The 15156-nt window shown below is 42.0% G+C and overlaps 1 protein-coding gene across 1 annotated transcript in view; it reads left to right on the top strand.

The window, feature by feature from the left end:
* The window catches only part of CELSR1 (cadherin EGF LAG seven-pass G-type receptor 1), a 158637-nt gene that overhangs the window by 63562 nt on the left and 79919 nt on the right, over positions 1–15156 (top strand). The window contains exon 2 of the mRNA XM_090136304.1: positions 522–1160. Within this exon, the coding sequence (XP_089992430.1) occupies positions 522–1160 (639 nt within the window). The remainder of the gene's footprint in view (positions 1–521; positions 1161–15156) is intronic.

Below are 15156 nucleotides of genomic sequence, written 5' to 3'. Positions count from 1 at the left end.
ATTTAAACTTGAAGGTTTTCTTAGATGACTTTTATCTAAAGCTCCGGTAACAGTTCCCCATCTGTGCCTCATTCTGGCTCCTTAAGCCCAAGGCAGCTCTTGGAGACGATAATTTTGCTGTTGTGCTGTGAAAATCAACAGGTCCCAAGCAATGCTTATAGACTAGCTGCAATTTGTATGTAAGGTCCTATTAGTGGCTACTGAGAGAGTCCACCCAGCCATCGCAGGGCTGTTGAGCTGTCTGTTTGCTCACTGGCTCTTGCTGTTTTTTGCCTGGCACATTCTCTGTATGTGCTGAGCTCTTTGAGATCTTTGAGTTGCCATCCTTAAGCAATTTCATTTTATTTTCCTTATTAAAGGCATTGGCATTCACTGCAGGAGGTGGATGCATTTCCCTCTCACATCCCGGCGTCCTCACTGCCTCACAGCCCTGTTTAATTTCTTGAGGGCTGTAGGAAGATCCTTGTCCATAAACTGGAACGTGGTCCCTGATGTCTGTTATATTTCTCTTTTCCCTTCAGACGGTGTCCACAGCGTTACGGCTGTTTGCACCCTGCGCGTCACCATCATCACAGACGACATGCTCACCAACAGCATCACCGTGCGGCTGGAGAACATGTCCCAGGAGAGGTTCCTTTCTCCTCTCCTCTCCCTGTTTGTCGAGGGGGTGGCAACAGTGCTCTCCACCACCAAGGACGGCATCTTCGTTTTCAACATCCAAAACGACACAGACGTCAGCTCCAATATCCTGAACGTGACATTCTCAGCTCTGCTCCCTGGTGGCATTCGCAACAAGTTCTTCCCCTCTGAGGACCTGCAGGAGCAGATCTACCTCAACAGGACGCTGCTGACCATGATCTCCACGCAGAGGGTGCTGCCTTTCGATGACAACATCTGCTTGCGCGAGCCCTGTGAGAACTACATGAAGTGTGTCTCCGTCCTCAAGTTTGACAGCTCGGCCCCATTCATCAGCTCCAACACTGTCCTGTTCCGCCCCATCCACCCCATCAATGGCCTGCGGTGCCGCTGCCCACCTGGCTTCACCGGTGATTACTGCGAGACCGAGATCGACCTGTGCTACTCCAACCCATGCGGCAGCAATGGGCTGTGCCGCAGCCGAGAAGGGGGCTACACTTGTGAGTGCTACGAGGACTACACTGGTATGTGTTTATCTTATCTTTGACCCATGATTTATAGGTTGGAACATCAAGCAGGCCGGCTCTATATCAATCTGAAATTGCTGACATTCTTAGTCAAAGGGAGAAAAACTCCTGACAGAGCTTTCTGGTAGAGGAAAGGCTTGTGTCACATGTCACTTTGGGTGAAGTGTGCATCTCCAAGTCACACGGTGACAGGAACCATGCACTGCTCCAAGTCAGGGCGGGGGGACCAGCAGCTGCTGAAATGATTCCCGTGTGCAGAGTTCATAGAATCCCTTGAGTTGGAAAGGACCTTTAAAGGTAAACTAGACCAACTCTCCAGCAATGAACAGGGGCACCTACAGCTGGAGCAGATTGCTCAGAGCCCTGTCCATCCTAATCTTCAGTGTTTCCAGTGTTCCCATCTCACTGGGAAGCCTGTTCTGCTGCTTCACTATCTTTATTGTAAAAAACTTCTTCCTTACACCCAATCTAAATCTCTCCTCTTTTAGTTTGAAGCCATTTCCCCTTTGTCCTCTTACATCAGACCCTTTTCAAGAGTCTCTCCCTTTCTTTCTTGTAGCCCCTCTTTAGATACTGAAATTTATACTCAGAACAAGATATACAAATGCATGTAACCTAAACACCTGGAAGGAACAATGTGGGCCACACCCCCTGATTCATGGTTTTGCATGGTAACTCCTTCCTGCCCCCTCAGCAGTGCCCACCAGGGCATGGAGGGAGTGCAGCCTCAGTGAGGTCACTAGGCCCCAGGACAGGCTAGGGACCAGGATGCCCAGAAACCACAGCAATACACATTTATGGGAAAAGCTGTGAGTCAGCTCCAATTTGTAAATATCCAGCTAAATGCTTCCTCCCAGCTTGTGTCCAGTGGCCTGTTGAGGAATGTACTTTGCCTCATCATGATCTTGACAGCTAATAAAGATCAAAGTGCTGCTTCTCAACTATTTCTGAGATGTTACGGAAGAACATTACCTGAATGTTTTCTGGTGCTTCTGGAAAGTCATTGGGATGATTTTAGTGTTTGAAATTGCGCAGGCATGTACACATTCTGCAATGACATACTGCTTGCCTGCAATTGGTGCTGATGGCTCAGCTACGTCTGTTGTGACCCCCACAAATGAGGGGTATGGTAGAGGGGACTGCTCCCAGAACTGCCTCTCACTTCTGAAGTTAAAAAAAAAATTGAAAATATAAATTATTTAAGCTTCCATATAAAATAGTTTGCATGATGTGAATGCCTGCTGAGCTGGATGCAGCCCTCTAGGTAGAAGGGTTTTCCTTCAGTTTGCCTGGCTGTTGGCTCAGGGCTGTCATTAAAAATGCAGTGGTGAAAGGAGCCAGCAATCAGTGAGCAGGGACATGGCAGCAGCACAGGAGCTGGGCAGCACATGGACTGAAGGAGTTGCTCCCTGATATCAGAGAGGCTCAGAGTAGCCATACCGTCCTTGGTAGGGGACAGGCCTTTTGCTTGACTGGTGAAACTTTGAATCCAGTTGTGATGGCTGGGATATCTGGTCCTCACTGAGGAGGGCTTTTCTTAAAAGGCTTCTTTTGTGTCTCTTACACAGTGAAATGCATTAAAAAGTCCTTTTTCTATGCATGGAGATGATGCGTGATGTGTGAAACGTTGGACACCACTAAATAGATTTTATGGCCAATTAGTAATAAATATGTTAAATGAAATTATTATAGTATTAATAGGAATGGTTAGAAGTAGCAAGTCTAATTAAACAAAGATTTGCATATAAATAGACTTAATTCATTCACGAGTGACTGTCTTGGAAGGTTTTGAAATGACATACATTCCTGTATCAAATTTTGAGGGTCTTTTCCTGGAAATCTTCAGAACAGAAAGATTAAATATACTTAAAAAGGAAAGAGGAAAATTTTATATTAATAATTCATGAATGTATTTAAAAATTAATACTGCAGTCATAACAGCCACAGTGCGTGTTTACAAGAGAAACACCTTATTATTCATACACAAAAGATTTTAACTTTAACTGTATTTTTAGTGCATGTTTATTGAGTTAAAAGATAACTGTCCTACTGCCAGGATGTTGGAGGGTCAGAAATTAAGGAGTGAGCTCTGCCTGCGGCCACACCGTCTTTAGGGCCCAGAAGTAACCATGCTTCAATGAAACACTTCATTGTTTGAAACAACAATTTGGATTTCATTCACAGGCAGGTCAGCCAGGGGAAAGCATACACATCCATGTTCAAGAGGGCCCTGGAATCCCTGTAAATTGATACAAATATTGAATATCAGTTTTATTGCTGAAAACAAAAATTCAGTATCTGCTCTGTGGTTGATTTGTGCAACATGAGTGCTTTTAGGCTCAGTGTTTATGACAACATTTTTTCCATCAGAGCTGACACACTTACCCACATGTGGTGGTCATTAGTTGCTTATCTCTCACTCCAGCAATGAGAGGTCAAAAATGTTATCAACAAGCAACCTAGTACCAAAAATATTTTACAAAATACTTGATCCATTATTGCATCTTATCCCATTCTCCTTTAAGAACTGTGTTATTTTACCTACAATTTTTATCCCTTCTTTAAATACTAGATCATGATCTAGTAATCAGAATACTGCATTTTCTGCTTATATATGAATATTCCTTCTTTGCAACAATGCAGATTTGATATCTGTTTAATATTTAAACAACATAGGTTTGATTCAAGAACAGCAATGTGAATTGACTCTCATAATGCAGTAAATGGGAATAGCAGAGTAGAGTTTAGCTGATGGCATGGACAGAGAAGTGCAAAGGCTGGGAGATGCTGGTGTTACGAAGTATTACCATGGGATTAACTCAGTGTAGTAACGTACTGGTATTGAGGTACTTATGAATCTTTGGAATAACTGTAGAGGATGAAATATTAATGGTAACAGTCAATGAAATGCAACCTGCTCTGAGGACTCTCATGTTTCAATTTCCCAATTAAGAGCTATGTTGAAAAATAATTACAAGAAAATACTAAGATCTATCATCCCCTTGGTAAGATACACTGCAAGTTGATGATAAATCACTACACAATCATAACCCTGTACTGAATCTATCAGACTGGTCACCTGTTAAAAATACAGCATTTATTTCCTGTAGCAGATAATTATGTCCTAACGTAATCAGATGGAATTTCCTCCCATTTTTCCACCCTGCTTTGAAGCCCTCCATTTGTTTTGATGTAATTGTTAGTCATTTATACACGATGAAAGTTCCTCTGTCTTCAGGAGTCTTCTGTTACTTGCACGAAAGTAAACTGAGCTCTCACAAGGTATTTTTGAAACCTGAATACTGGCTAGTTTTTGGTGAGTTGAAATTAGCTTCACTTCCTGTGATGCGAGGAGGTGAGTGGACAAGGACATATATTTCCAGTCGTGTTTTTCAGAGTAGTGACCTCTTTAAGTTCTGTTATTTGTGTACTGACCCATGCACAGAAGTGGACGGTGTGAACTAACAATGCTGCTATTGATGGCAGGGAGCTGTGTGCCTGACTAAAGGGTTAAAGGACATCTTTTAAGCTAAACAAATGCATGTAATGAACTCAAACACTGGGGAAAGCCTGCTCAATTTTTCTGGCTACGTTTTGTGTATCTCTGAGTGCTGTAGAAGTTGAACTCACTACAGGGGAGTTCTGCTTAGGCAGAGCAATGTCTGCACTGCTCAGGGTTGAACCCCTGAAGGATGGAGTATTAATGTGATTCACACACGTGGCATGGTTGCTATGGCAGTTCCCTACTGAGCTGTACATCCAGCCACATCTTGGTGTCTCCAATGGGATGTATCCTATCAGTTGGTTGGGATTGCTGCGGTGCCGGCAGTTCCTCAGCAGCCAGCAGTCCTTCTGCTCAGCAGCAGTCCCAGCGTTCTCCTCTGTGGTCTCACTCCCAAAAAATAAAATCAAATTTTCACAGACTAAAAACACTTCAAAAGGAAAAAAAATAACAATCCTGAGATAACGAAGAGATTTAATGTTCCCACAGTTCTCCTTAACCTCCTTAGCTACGTCTCCTGTAGCATGGAGCAATTTCAAGGGAAAAAAAAATATCGCAAGAGAATTTCCCGTATCCTCAGCATCTCTCCTTGGATTTCACTTCAGAGAGGGGAGAAATCTTAAGTGGTCATAAATCTTCTAGTAATCAAATACAGCAATTAGAGAACTTTTATACTTTTTTAGTCCTAATATATTTTTGTGATACCATATTGACGTATGAAATCTTGCCATCTAACTTCACCGCTGTGAATTCTCACTGTGTGCCATGAGAATGTAATTATAGCTGTTTTCGCAGAGTGGTACCAAAATGCCCTATTCATGTTGTTTGGTAAGCTCTTGGTGTTTGGCTCTTTCAAACAACATCTAGCAGTAAAAGTAAACGTGAAGATCTGCTTCTTTGGTATCTTAACTTATATCCATCCTTTAGATAGTAGTTTCACTGCTTGCTCTGATACTACATTCTCATTTTTCAGGCCAGAGAGATTTATCTGGAAGAATTTCAGCTTTCAAGTACAGAAATCTGGCAGCAAGGGTAGCCGTAATGAGCATTTTATCTTGGGTGAAAGTGTCTGAAATTCCATTCTCGGTTACACTTCTGCAGTTCCACTAAAGCCCTGCACCCATAGGTGTGTAACAGCAGAATCTTGTACAGCATATCTTGATATGAGACATTTAGACATCTTTAACTTCTAAGCCATGGTTTTGCCATGGTAAAACTGAACAAAGCTCATCATCACCAGGCTGTGGGGCATCGCCAGCACTGTCAGACAGCTGTGACCTTTGTCTTGAGCACAAAACAGCAAGCAGTGAATTTTGTTCTTCCCAAACACGCTTTTTAAATGTAAGGATGTTGTCCACAGTATTGGGACAGCTTTATAGATTGTCTCTCTATCACACCTAATTCAAGGCAACAAAGTGAAGTTACTGCAGTACTTTGTACTGGTGCTAACTGAACAGTGTCTCAGCTCTGGTTTTCAAGGCTGTGATACTGTCTTCCAGGTGCATTTGCTTAGTAAATATTTGAAAACAATGGCAAGTTCTAATTCTTTAAAGATAGTATATTAATTTTCAAGAGTTCAAATGCAATTACACTTTTTAGGGCAGTGGGTGATTCCTGTCATTTTCAGAGTTTAAAGCCTATATCTTTCCCCATTTGTGAAAAGTGGAATTTTTGTTCTGACTTAGGATGCAGGAGAAGTTGAGGAAGAGTGCTGTCAACCTCCTAAAAGCAGTCACTGTTTCTTGATGCTTCAGGGGAGAATACCTGGCTTTCTTTACTTGCAGTATCTGAATAGCAATAAACTAGGAAAGCTACTCTATAAATTTTTCTTGGTTTCCAGCAGTGCTATGCCATCCTCTTGTGTGCACATCTGTAGGGAGACTGGGTCTTTATAATTGCAAAACGGTTTTATTTCTGTTCATCTGTCACTGCAACTGAGACGACTTTTTCACACCTGATGATGAATGAATGTATGCAGGCATTCCTTGAGATTATTACTGTTCAGTTTTGTTCCCTGCATGGCTCTCCTGTGACTTCTTCAACTTTCTCTGTCTCATCTGCGTGAAATCTGTGTAAGGAACACCCTCTTCTACCTGTGTTGAATAGGCAGGCATTTCAATTGATGCAGACACAGCACCCCTACATTTGTTAGCGGCTGGATTTCGAGCAGCTTCTCTCATCTCCTAGTCCCTCGTCCCTTTCAAACCCCAAGCTCACAGTGCTCAGCCATCTGACAGGAACCCTGGAAGTGGTGCAGGAGATACTCCAGAAGCAGACCTTAGCTCCTCCAAACATTTTTCAGAGCAGTGGTGCAAAAGCTGGAAAAGCCTATTTTTTCCTCTTCTTACATCCTTACAACTCAGCTGTGTACTCTGAGACATTTTGCATCTCATAAATCTTGCTACAGCGCTTTGAAGTTTCCCCATATGACCATTGCATTTGCCCATGCAAAAGAGCAGTGAACCCCAGATGTTATCTCGTGAGCTGACTTAATATCTAAACATATGAGGAACTTATACAACCTATTCTTTGCAATTAGCCATGGACAATAAGTCTTCCATTGGGTATTACGCAGTGCATGCTACATTTGAAGAACACAGCAGTCTATTGTGAGAGTTACTTTTCTTAATCTTTTTTTAGTGTGATGTGCATTTTGCATCATGATTTCCTGAAAATAAGTATTGGTTTGGGATATTCAGATTAAGATATATCAGCAGACAGAATTCTTACTGTTGGGTATGCATGTCAAAAAAACTATGACTTCAGTTCATTACAAGCCATATCTGTACAAAACTCTTCTCATCTACAGATTGCTATGGGCTCTGCAAATCTACTGCTGAGAGAGAAAGCTTCTAAGACACCCCTTTGAGAAAGAATGGTACTGTCCCTCCTCACCAAAGGGATGGGAAGAAGCACAGCATCTTCTGGGTTACGTAAACAGTCAGTGGCAAAATCCAGAGCAGCATAGGCAGCTCCTGGTGCTGATGGCTGGAATCCTGCAGGAGGTCCCTGTGAAAGATTTCTTTCCTGACACACACTCACCCAGTCGCCCACTGTGTTTAACTCAGAGATTCTTTTGGGTCCCTGCATGTTAGAATGGGTCCTTCCATGTTTCTGCAGCAATGCTGCTGGGGCATGCAGGGATGGGGCCATATGGCTGGGCTGCATCTGGGAGGTGTTCAGCGGGTCTGAGGCCATGGCCTAGGTAATGCGTAACTACTGATAGCTGAAACAGTAAAAACAGAGCAAAGTTAAAATTTTATATAATTGAGTCAAAAATGGAAATTTCAAAAATTTTTCACGTTTCTGTCTGCTGTGTTTCTGTCAGTGTTCCTGAGTCATGAGAAATGAACACTGGAAATCTGGATCTTCTATTAGATTCACTTCTTCAGTCCTAGAAGAGGTCCCCACTTCTGTCAGTGGATTTTCTCTGACAGATGTTTCCCTCAACTAATCTTCCACCTATGCTCACTTGTCAGAATGCAGGAAGCCTTTTCTAATTGGATTACTGCGGTGTATTTGCTGGCAGTTCTCGAACTGTGTAAATGGCCTGAAGCCTTAATATCAATCTGCTGCGCCTTCTTCTGAAGCCTGGAAAAGAGTTTTATCACCTCACCCTGATGTGTTTAAACCAGCTACTGTTTGAGGCTTGCAAGGTTCCCTGGCCATGTATAACCTTCCCTTGCCCCTGTCCCAGTGGCAGCATGGGAGCGATTTGGCCCTACTGGGGTCTCTTCTGGAGCCACACAGCTTCTCCTCCTCACCTGTGGACACACTTACATTTAATCAAAGCCCTTTGCTGTCATTTGGAAACCTAGCTATGGACTTAATGCATTGTTTGTTCTTTTTTATGATGTTCTGATAAGGCTCCTGGTCTTAGCAGGTGATTTCATAGTGGGTACATGAAGGGTGCTTTGTACAAGAAAGCAGCACATCCCACTGATCCATTCAGCCCTGCCTTCAGAAGTTACCTTGGCCATACATATCCCATGTAGCTGTAAGTTTAGCCCTTCCAAACTGGTGGGTTCTAGAAGATCCTGCTGAGTGATTATAGTTTAACCTTTAGGTTTTCTCTTGCATTGTTTTGCTTTTTTTTGGAGACTCTTGGGTAAGTGGCCTGACCTTCTCTTCATTTACCTGCTCCCCTTGCCAGTTACCTACGGAGTCTGTTGCTCATGATTTTACTCTTCCTTTCCCATTGTTGATGATATCAAGCGTCATATAGCTAAAATTCTGTGTCTGAAGAATTTAGGAAATAACCTATTTGAGGATGATTCCTCACTCACCATGACATTTTCACACCTACTTATTAATGCCACTGGTGTATGTTTATTATAATCTGAGGAAAGATAGCTTCATAACCACACACTCATGGTGTCCTGAGTGTGGTAGGCTGCTGACCTGGCATTGGTGCCTACTTGGCCCTGGCATCAGGCCTCTTTTCCTGCTCTTGGCAAGAACGTGTCACATGAATATGACTTTATCAGTTCGTTTTTCTTAATATAAGGGAGATATGGATTGAACACCTCTGATACTTATAGCCCTTCCAGTTAATAATGGACCAGTACAAATTTGGAATTTTTTCTTCTAGCATACATGAAAACTCTCTTTTATTTAACCTAATGCACAGTATTTCTTTCTGAGTGATCTTGCTCCATCATTTTTCAGCACTTTTTAGGCTCTTACTTGCTTTTGATTTGCACTCCTGGTTTTGTATTGATGGAATTTCTGTTACCGCACATAAATGGGCGTTGTAATTCTCCCAGGCTTTTTGAAAACTTTTATAATGCGTTTGCTTATCTTCGTAGGTATAACTAAAGAAAGCGGAAGGTTGAAACTAATTACACAAAGTGGAGCTGTTTAATATTGTAATTTTACAGGCACATGTAAAACCTGTGCTTACTGACGAAGCTGAATTCCCACACACCACCATAATTGTGAACATTTGTGCTGAAGAACATGGATCTGAGAGAAACTTTGCACATTTTGTGAGGTTTAATTAACTTATTTTAGATAGCAGTGTGTTAAACTGTTGCAAAGTTCTCTGTGAATGCAGCTTAAAGTTGTGCTGTATAAAATCTATCATAGTTGAACTGTGTGTAACATATATTTTTTCTCATAGTCTTTTAGTGATAATTTTTAGGATGAAGTTTTAAAATGGGTATAAACCATAGAAATGCATCCTAATATAACAGAATGTACAGTTGCCAAGTGTCAAAATAGACTGCCCTTCCAGTGTTTTATTACCTGCATGAGTTTCCTTATGGTTCCTTCCAGAAGTTTCCTTATGAGTTCATTCTCACTGGAAACAAATGAGATAGGGAAAAAAGAGTAGGGAAATGAGGAAAAGAAACAAATAGCAGCAACTAAAAGCTTTGAGTTATCTGTGGGGAAGATAGACTCATCACGAGGTAGTATTTTTTCCAGCACGCCTTATGGCCATGGAAACGCCCTCATAATTCTGCTAGCTGAAATGAAGGCTAAAGACAAAATTCCAGGAAGGTGGGAATTAAATATTTTAGATCTTCCAAAACAGAGAACAAAATGAAAGAAAATTAACTTTGAAGGAAAATGTAATGAGCCTCCTTTTCTCCTGGTTGGGAATACAGAACTAGGAAATGAAAGCCAACAAAGAGTAAGATTGAATTGGGAAAAGCATTTGTAGTTGCAGAGTTAGCCATTTCACTTTTCATCAGACAATAAACAACAGGAAGGTGAGTGCAGAGCCGGCAGGAAGGATTGTTGGGCACAGAGTCCGGTGTATCGGGGTGATGTCCTGTTAGGGAGGAAAAAAGCGAAGCTTCTCATGTGCCAGTTCTTTGTGTTACGATGACCGAAGGTTTCGACAGTTGAGCGCCAGACTGAGGCACTTGGCCTTGAACATCAAGATAATTACAGCCCTGCCGTACAGTTGTGCGGGGCGTTGTGGGAACCGCAACTTCATTGTTGGTGCAAATGCTCTTTTGTTTGGAGCATCACGGTTCACTGCCCGCGTGGCAGCCCTGCTCCTGGGGGGACCCGCACTGCGCCCTGCCCCGCACCGCCACCCCGCAGTCGTTAGCCTCCCTTTTCTGTTTGCTTCTGAAAATCAAGATGAAGAAACTTTCCTTTGGGCAGTCTCCTAAATTCTGCTTATCTAGACACGTAAGAGATACTGTACTGCACTTGCAATATAATATTTTAAAATGTGTTTTTAGTAGGTAGAGCAACTGGCCTTCAAAGGTCAGCGCACTGATGTGCTTATTGTAGAAATCTTTATTATGAAGATGAGTGTCATTTGTTAACAGTTAAACATGATATAAATGACACAGTAAAGCATATTAACTAACAGGACTGGATAATCGTTGGAAGTGACTTCAGACTGAAACTATTCTATGCAAAGGCTGCATGGTAGCCGATTAGCTGCTTTAGGAGAAGTTAATGATGAGCCGTGGAAGCAGGCTGCATGCAGTATCAGCTTGTCGAAAGTTTTTTAAGTTTCTGGTCTATACATTTAAAATTAAACTGATTTCAAGATTTTCAGTGCAAGATGTGTGACACTGCGATGTCTTTTTCATTAAGAATAAGTTGACTTCCCTGATTAAGTCACTTTTTGCTTTCATTTCAGTTTTACTGATCAATGCAGGAAATATTTTTGAGAGTATCTTTCTAACCCTGATCCTTTTAATTTGACAATAAAGGAGCTTCTTCTCCCCTCCCTCCCCCCCAAAAAAAAAAATTCCTTAAATGTATAGCATGAGAAATTTGTTGAGCTTCAGATTGCATTTGCTGATTTTATATGCTCTGTGAAGGAAAACCTCTGATCTGCAATAATGACAGTTCTATTGTGCTTCTTAGTATAACTTTCTTTTAACCTAATATTCCTTACATAAAGTGAAAGTACAGAGCTGTGAAATGCTACCCTCTTGAGTTGTAATTACAATAATAGATTTACTTTAAGCATGTTTTTCAGCTGCTTTATTAATATTTTATGGTTCCTCCTCAAGTATTCTCACTAATTGGCCATTATGCTTCTTTCCACCAAAGTGTCTGTGACCACCTAGGATGTTAAGGACAATGAGTTTGTTTGAGACCTGCCTGTTTCCCCAGTGCCATCATTTTTACCATAGTATTAGATTACAGAGGTGACATTTTCCTGTGGAAATCTGAGTTGAAAACAAGCTTGCACCAATCATCATGTAATGGAGGTGTGTGGAACTGCTTTCCTACAGTTTGGGCATTGGGAATTGCAACCCTTTGGTGTTCTCCTTTTTGGAAAGCAGTTTAAAGAAAAAAACAAGCTGGAAGTGTACAGGAGGTTGGGCTGGGCCTGAAAGCACGTCTGGTTTTCCAACTCCGAGTTCCTGCTAATAAAAGTCATTATTGCACACAACCCCAGCACAGCTACCAGGCTTTGCTCTCTTTCTTCAGTCAGGTAAATAGCGTAATATATTTTGAAAAGTACTGTGGGAGTCTGATATGGCCTGTGAAATGGTATCTGGGAGAATTTGTGGTGCTGATGGCATTTGGTGCCCAGTGAAAGTGGCAGCTTTTCAGAAGCAGTCTATTTTATTATCTGAACAGGGACATGATGAAGTCACGAGTGACCTTTTCCTTTCTTACGATGGCTGCCTATGGAAGGATGTGAGAACCAGCCATGGCAGTTGGTTCCCATGCTGAAGTGCCTGCAGGTGCACAGGGATGCAAATAAGGACCAGGCTGCAAAACCTGTCCCCAAGGGAGCATGTCCTGCGGGCCACAGTGGCTGCTCCAGCCTTCAGTCCTCTCTACATGCCTTTCCTCAGCTGGAAACAAACTGTATGGCACAGGAAGTAGAAAAGGTGACATCAGGTGTGTATCATGGTAAAGGCAGAGGAAGATGATTTATCTGAAAAAGTACATGGAGTGGGAAATATTGCTCTGTGAATGGATTACCTATAGTATGTAGAGGTGTGTCATGTACTTACACCTCCAGGTTTCTCATTGGTTTTAAAAGAGAGCAGCAGGAAGTGGAGATTTTTAGGAAAGTCTTTTCCAAGAGGTCTATCCCAGGTGAGGCACGATGCAAATTGCAGACACGATGATGTTACCTAATTTGTGTTTTATCTTTAACATCTATGGTAACATTTTTCCCCTACTAAATATATCCAGAGATAAAGCCTTTGAAAGACAGTGTTTCATCACTGTATCTTACCCCAAATCAGTGCAATTTGCATTATGGTAAACTGTATAACATATGTTCCTGCCACAGAACTCAACAATAAATGAGAATTTCTGTTTCCTTTTTCTCTTGCATTATTTTGTGTTGTGTATTGTCCTTGGTGGCAAATGTAACCTAAAGAAGTTTCTAAATCTGTAACTTCCAGGTCAAATGAAGAGGGAGGTGACACCTCGTGAGGGTCCTGTACATTCAAACAAATGGTTCAGTTTATCTACAGAGCTTAGAGACAGTTGTGAAATTACAGAGAGTAAACCAGGAAGAAATTACCCACAGGATCCCATAGAGCAAAAAATTGCTAGGTAGCTGTGGCAGGCTGAAGGAACGTTGTTTTTTTTTTTTTTTTTTTCCTCATTCTCTTCCACCACATCTAAAACAACCCAGGAAAGTGATTTTCCTCAGAAGCCTGGGGTGGGATTAAGTCAGGGTGCTGCTGGAGCACGTGGCAGGAAGAAGTGGTACACCATGGACCCAGCTGCTCCATGTTCAAGCCAGGTGAGTCTTGCTGGGACCTCATTTGAAGATGGGTCAACAGTAGTTTGCTATTAGCACCCTGGCTCTGCACAACAACCCAGGGTTGTTTTTTTTTTGGACATTTGGACACTAAACCATAAACTGTAAAATCCCAAGATTCATTTGTGACTTGTACTTTGTTTCTGTCAACACTAATGGAAGTTGCATGGGGGGGGGGGCAAGCTCCAGTGACTATTCAGAGTGAGCACATAGCATCTTGAGAACATGTTCATCATTTCTGAAATACAGACTAATTCATTTCTTCAACAGATGTGCCCCAAATATCACTAATCCTCCTTATCATTGTTTCTTTTTTTTTCCAATTATTCCTTCTCATTTAAATGCAAAACCACAAAAACGCCAAATCCCAAATCATCCATCCATGCATCCATCCCTGCAGGGTGCTTCAGTTTTGCATTGTTTTGTGACTGGGGGATGAAAAGAGGCACATCTTTGCTTAGGCTGGTGCTTTGCATAGGAGAGCGTGCCTGGTTTTGGATTTGAGAGGTGCTGGGCACTATGTCAGCAGAGTGTGGCCTGAAAAAGCAAGAGATGCAGCGTCCTGAGCTTCTCCTGATTTTGCTTTTGTTAAACAACAGTGCTTGTTTAGCCCTATTGCCACTTAGTGAATGACTGGCCTGTGTAATGGGGTCCTGGCCTTTCTCTTGCCCACTTGGCAAGGGGAGTTTCCCATCATGGTCCTCCTTCTATGAGCTCTTGGGGCCATGAGACAGCTGGGGTACAGATGCTGTCCTCGTGGTCCCCAGTGGAAAGAATGGAATGAATAGTCATTGGGAGGAGGGTGAGAACTGGGAGAAGCCTTGGAGCAGCTACTTTCAGTTGTGTGTTTCAAGTTGGAATTTGATCACCAAGAGCTCTCACATGCCTTGGAGCCAGCAGATGCCTCCCATAGCTCCAGAGATAAATACAAGAAAACAGAAAGCCTCCTATGTTCAGTAGATTTGAACTTCTCATGATTAAAGATCTCATGGCCTCTAACCCAGTCCCATGATATTTGGAAATCTGATATATTGGGAATTCTTGTGGGGAACAGAGTGGTGGTGAAGGAGAAGGAGAACATTTATGTGCAGCTGGGATAGTGCTATTGGCCCTGCATCATCCCTTCCCACCCTCTCAGAGCTTTAGGGTTTATGTCCACAAGAGAAATTAAACCACAGCCAATGATTTTGAGTATATTTTTATAGGATTGTTTTCTGTCTGTCACCTTGGAGAGCTTGTGTGTATATATATATATACACACACATATATACACAGTTTGTGAGATTACTGTTTTTGTTGTTATTTTGTTCAGTGCTTTAAATTCAGCTTACTTGCTTGCAAATTCATCTTCTTACATCTGGAACAGTTAGCAACTTCCTGTGTAAATTAAGTACTGATGTCATTGCAGTTAGTGGGATTTAGTCCTGAACAGTGAGTATAGGTGCACACACGTGTATATTTGGTATGTGGTTGTGTGGGTTTATGCATATCTTACTTGCTTTGCTCTGTTTCTCAGCATCTGCCTTTATAGTGCAGAAAACAGCCCAGGGGGCAGAAAGCAAGGAGGGAGAGGGAGACTCCAACTTGGACATTAAGCTCTTGTTTCTCCTTTTAAGAAGGTTGAGGCTGATTTTAGTTTTCCTAGGTCAGTCCCAGCTCTGAAAACCAAATTAATACAGAAAAGAAAACACCAAAGTGTGTTTCCTAACTTGAACTTTAATTGTTATAATGGAGGAATCTCCCAAAGCAAGGAACATCAATGTCATTATTAAATCTAATGA

Source organism: Phasianus colchicus, chromosome 1 (assembly GCF_987193195.1).
Source record: "Phasianus colchicus chromosome 1, bPhaCol1.hap1.1, whole genome shotgun sequence".
Classification (NCBI taxonomy): domain Eukaryota; kingdom Metazoa; phylum Chordata; class Aves; order Galliformes; family Phasianidae; genus Phasianus; species Phasianus colchicus.
The sequence above is the reverse complement of the archived record's forward strand: the minus strand, read 5'-3'. Positions and strand labels throughout refer to the sequence as shown.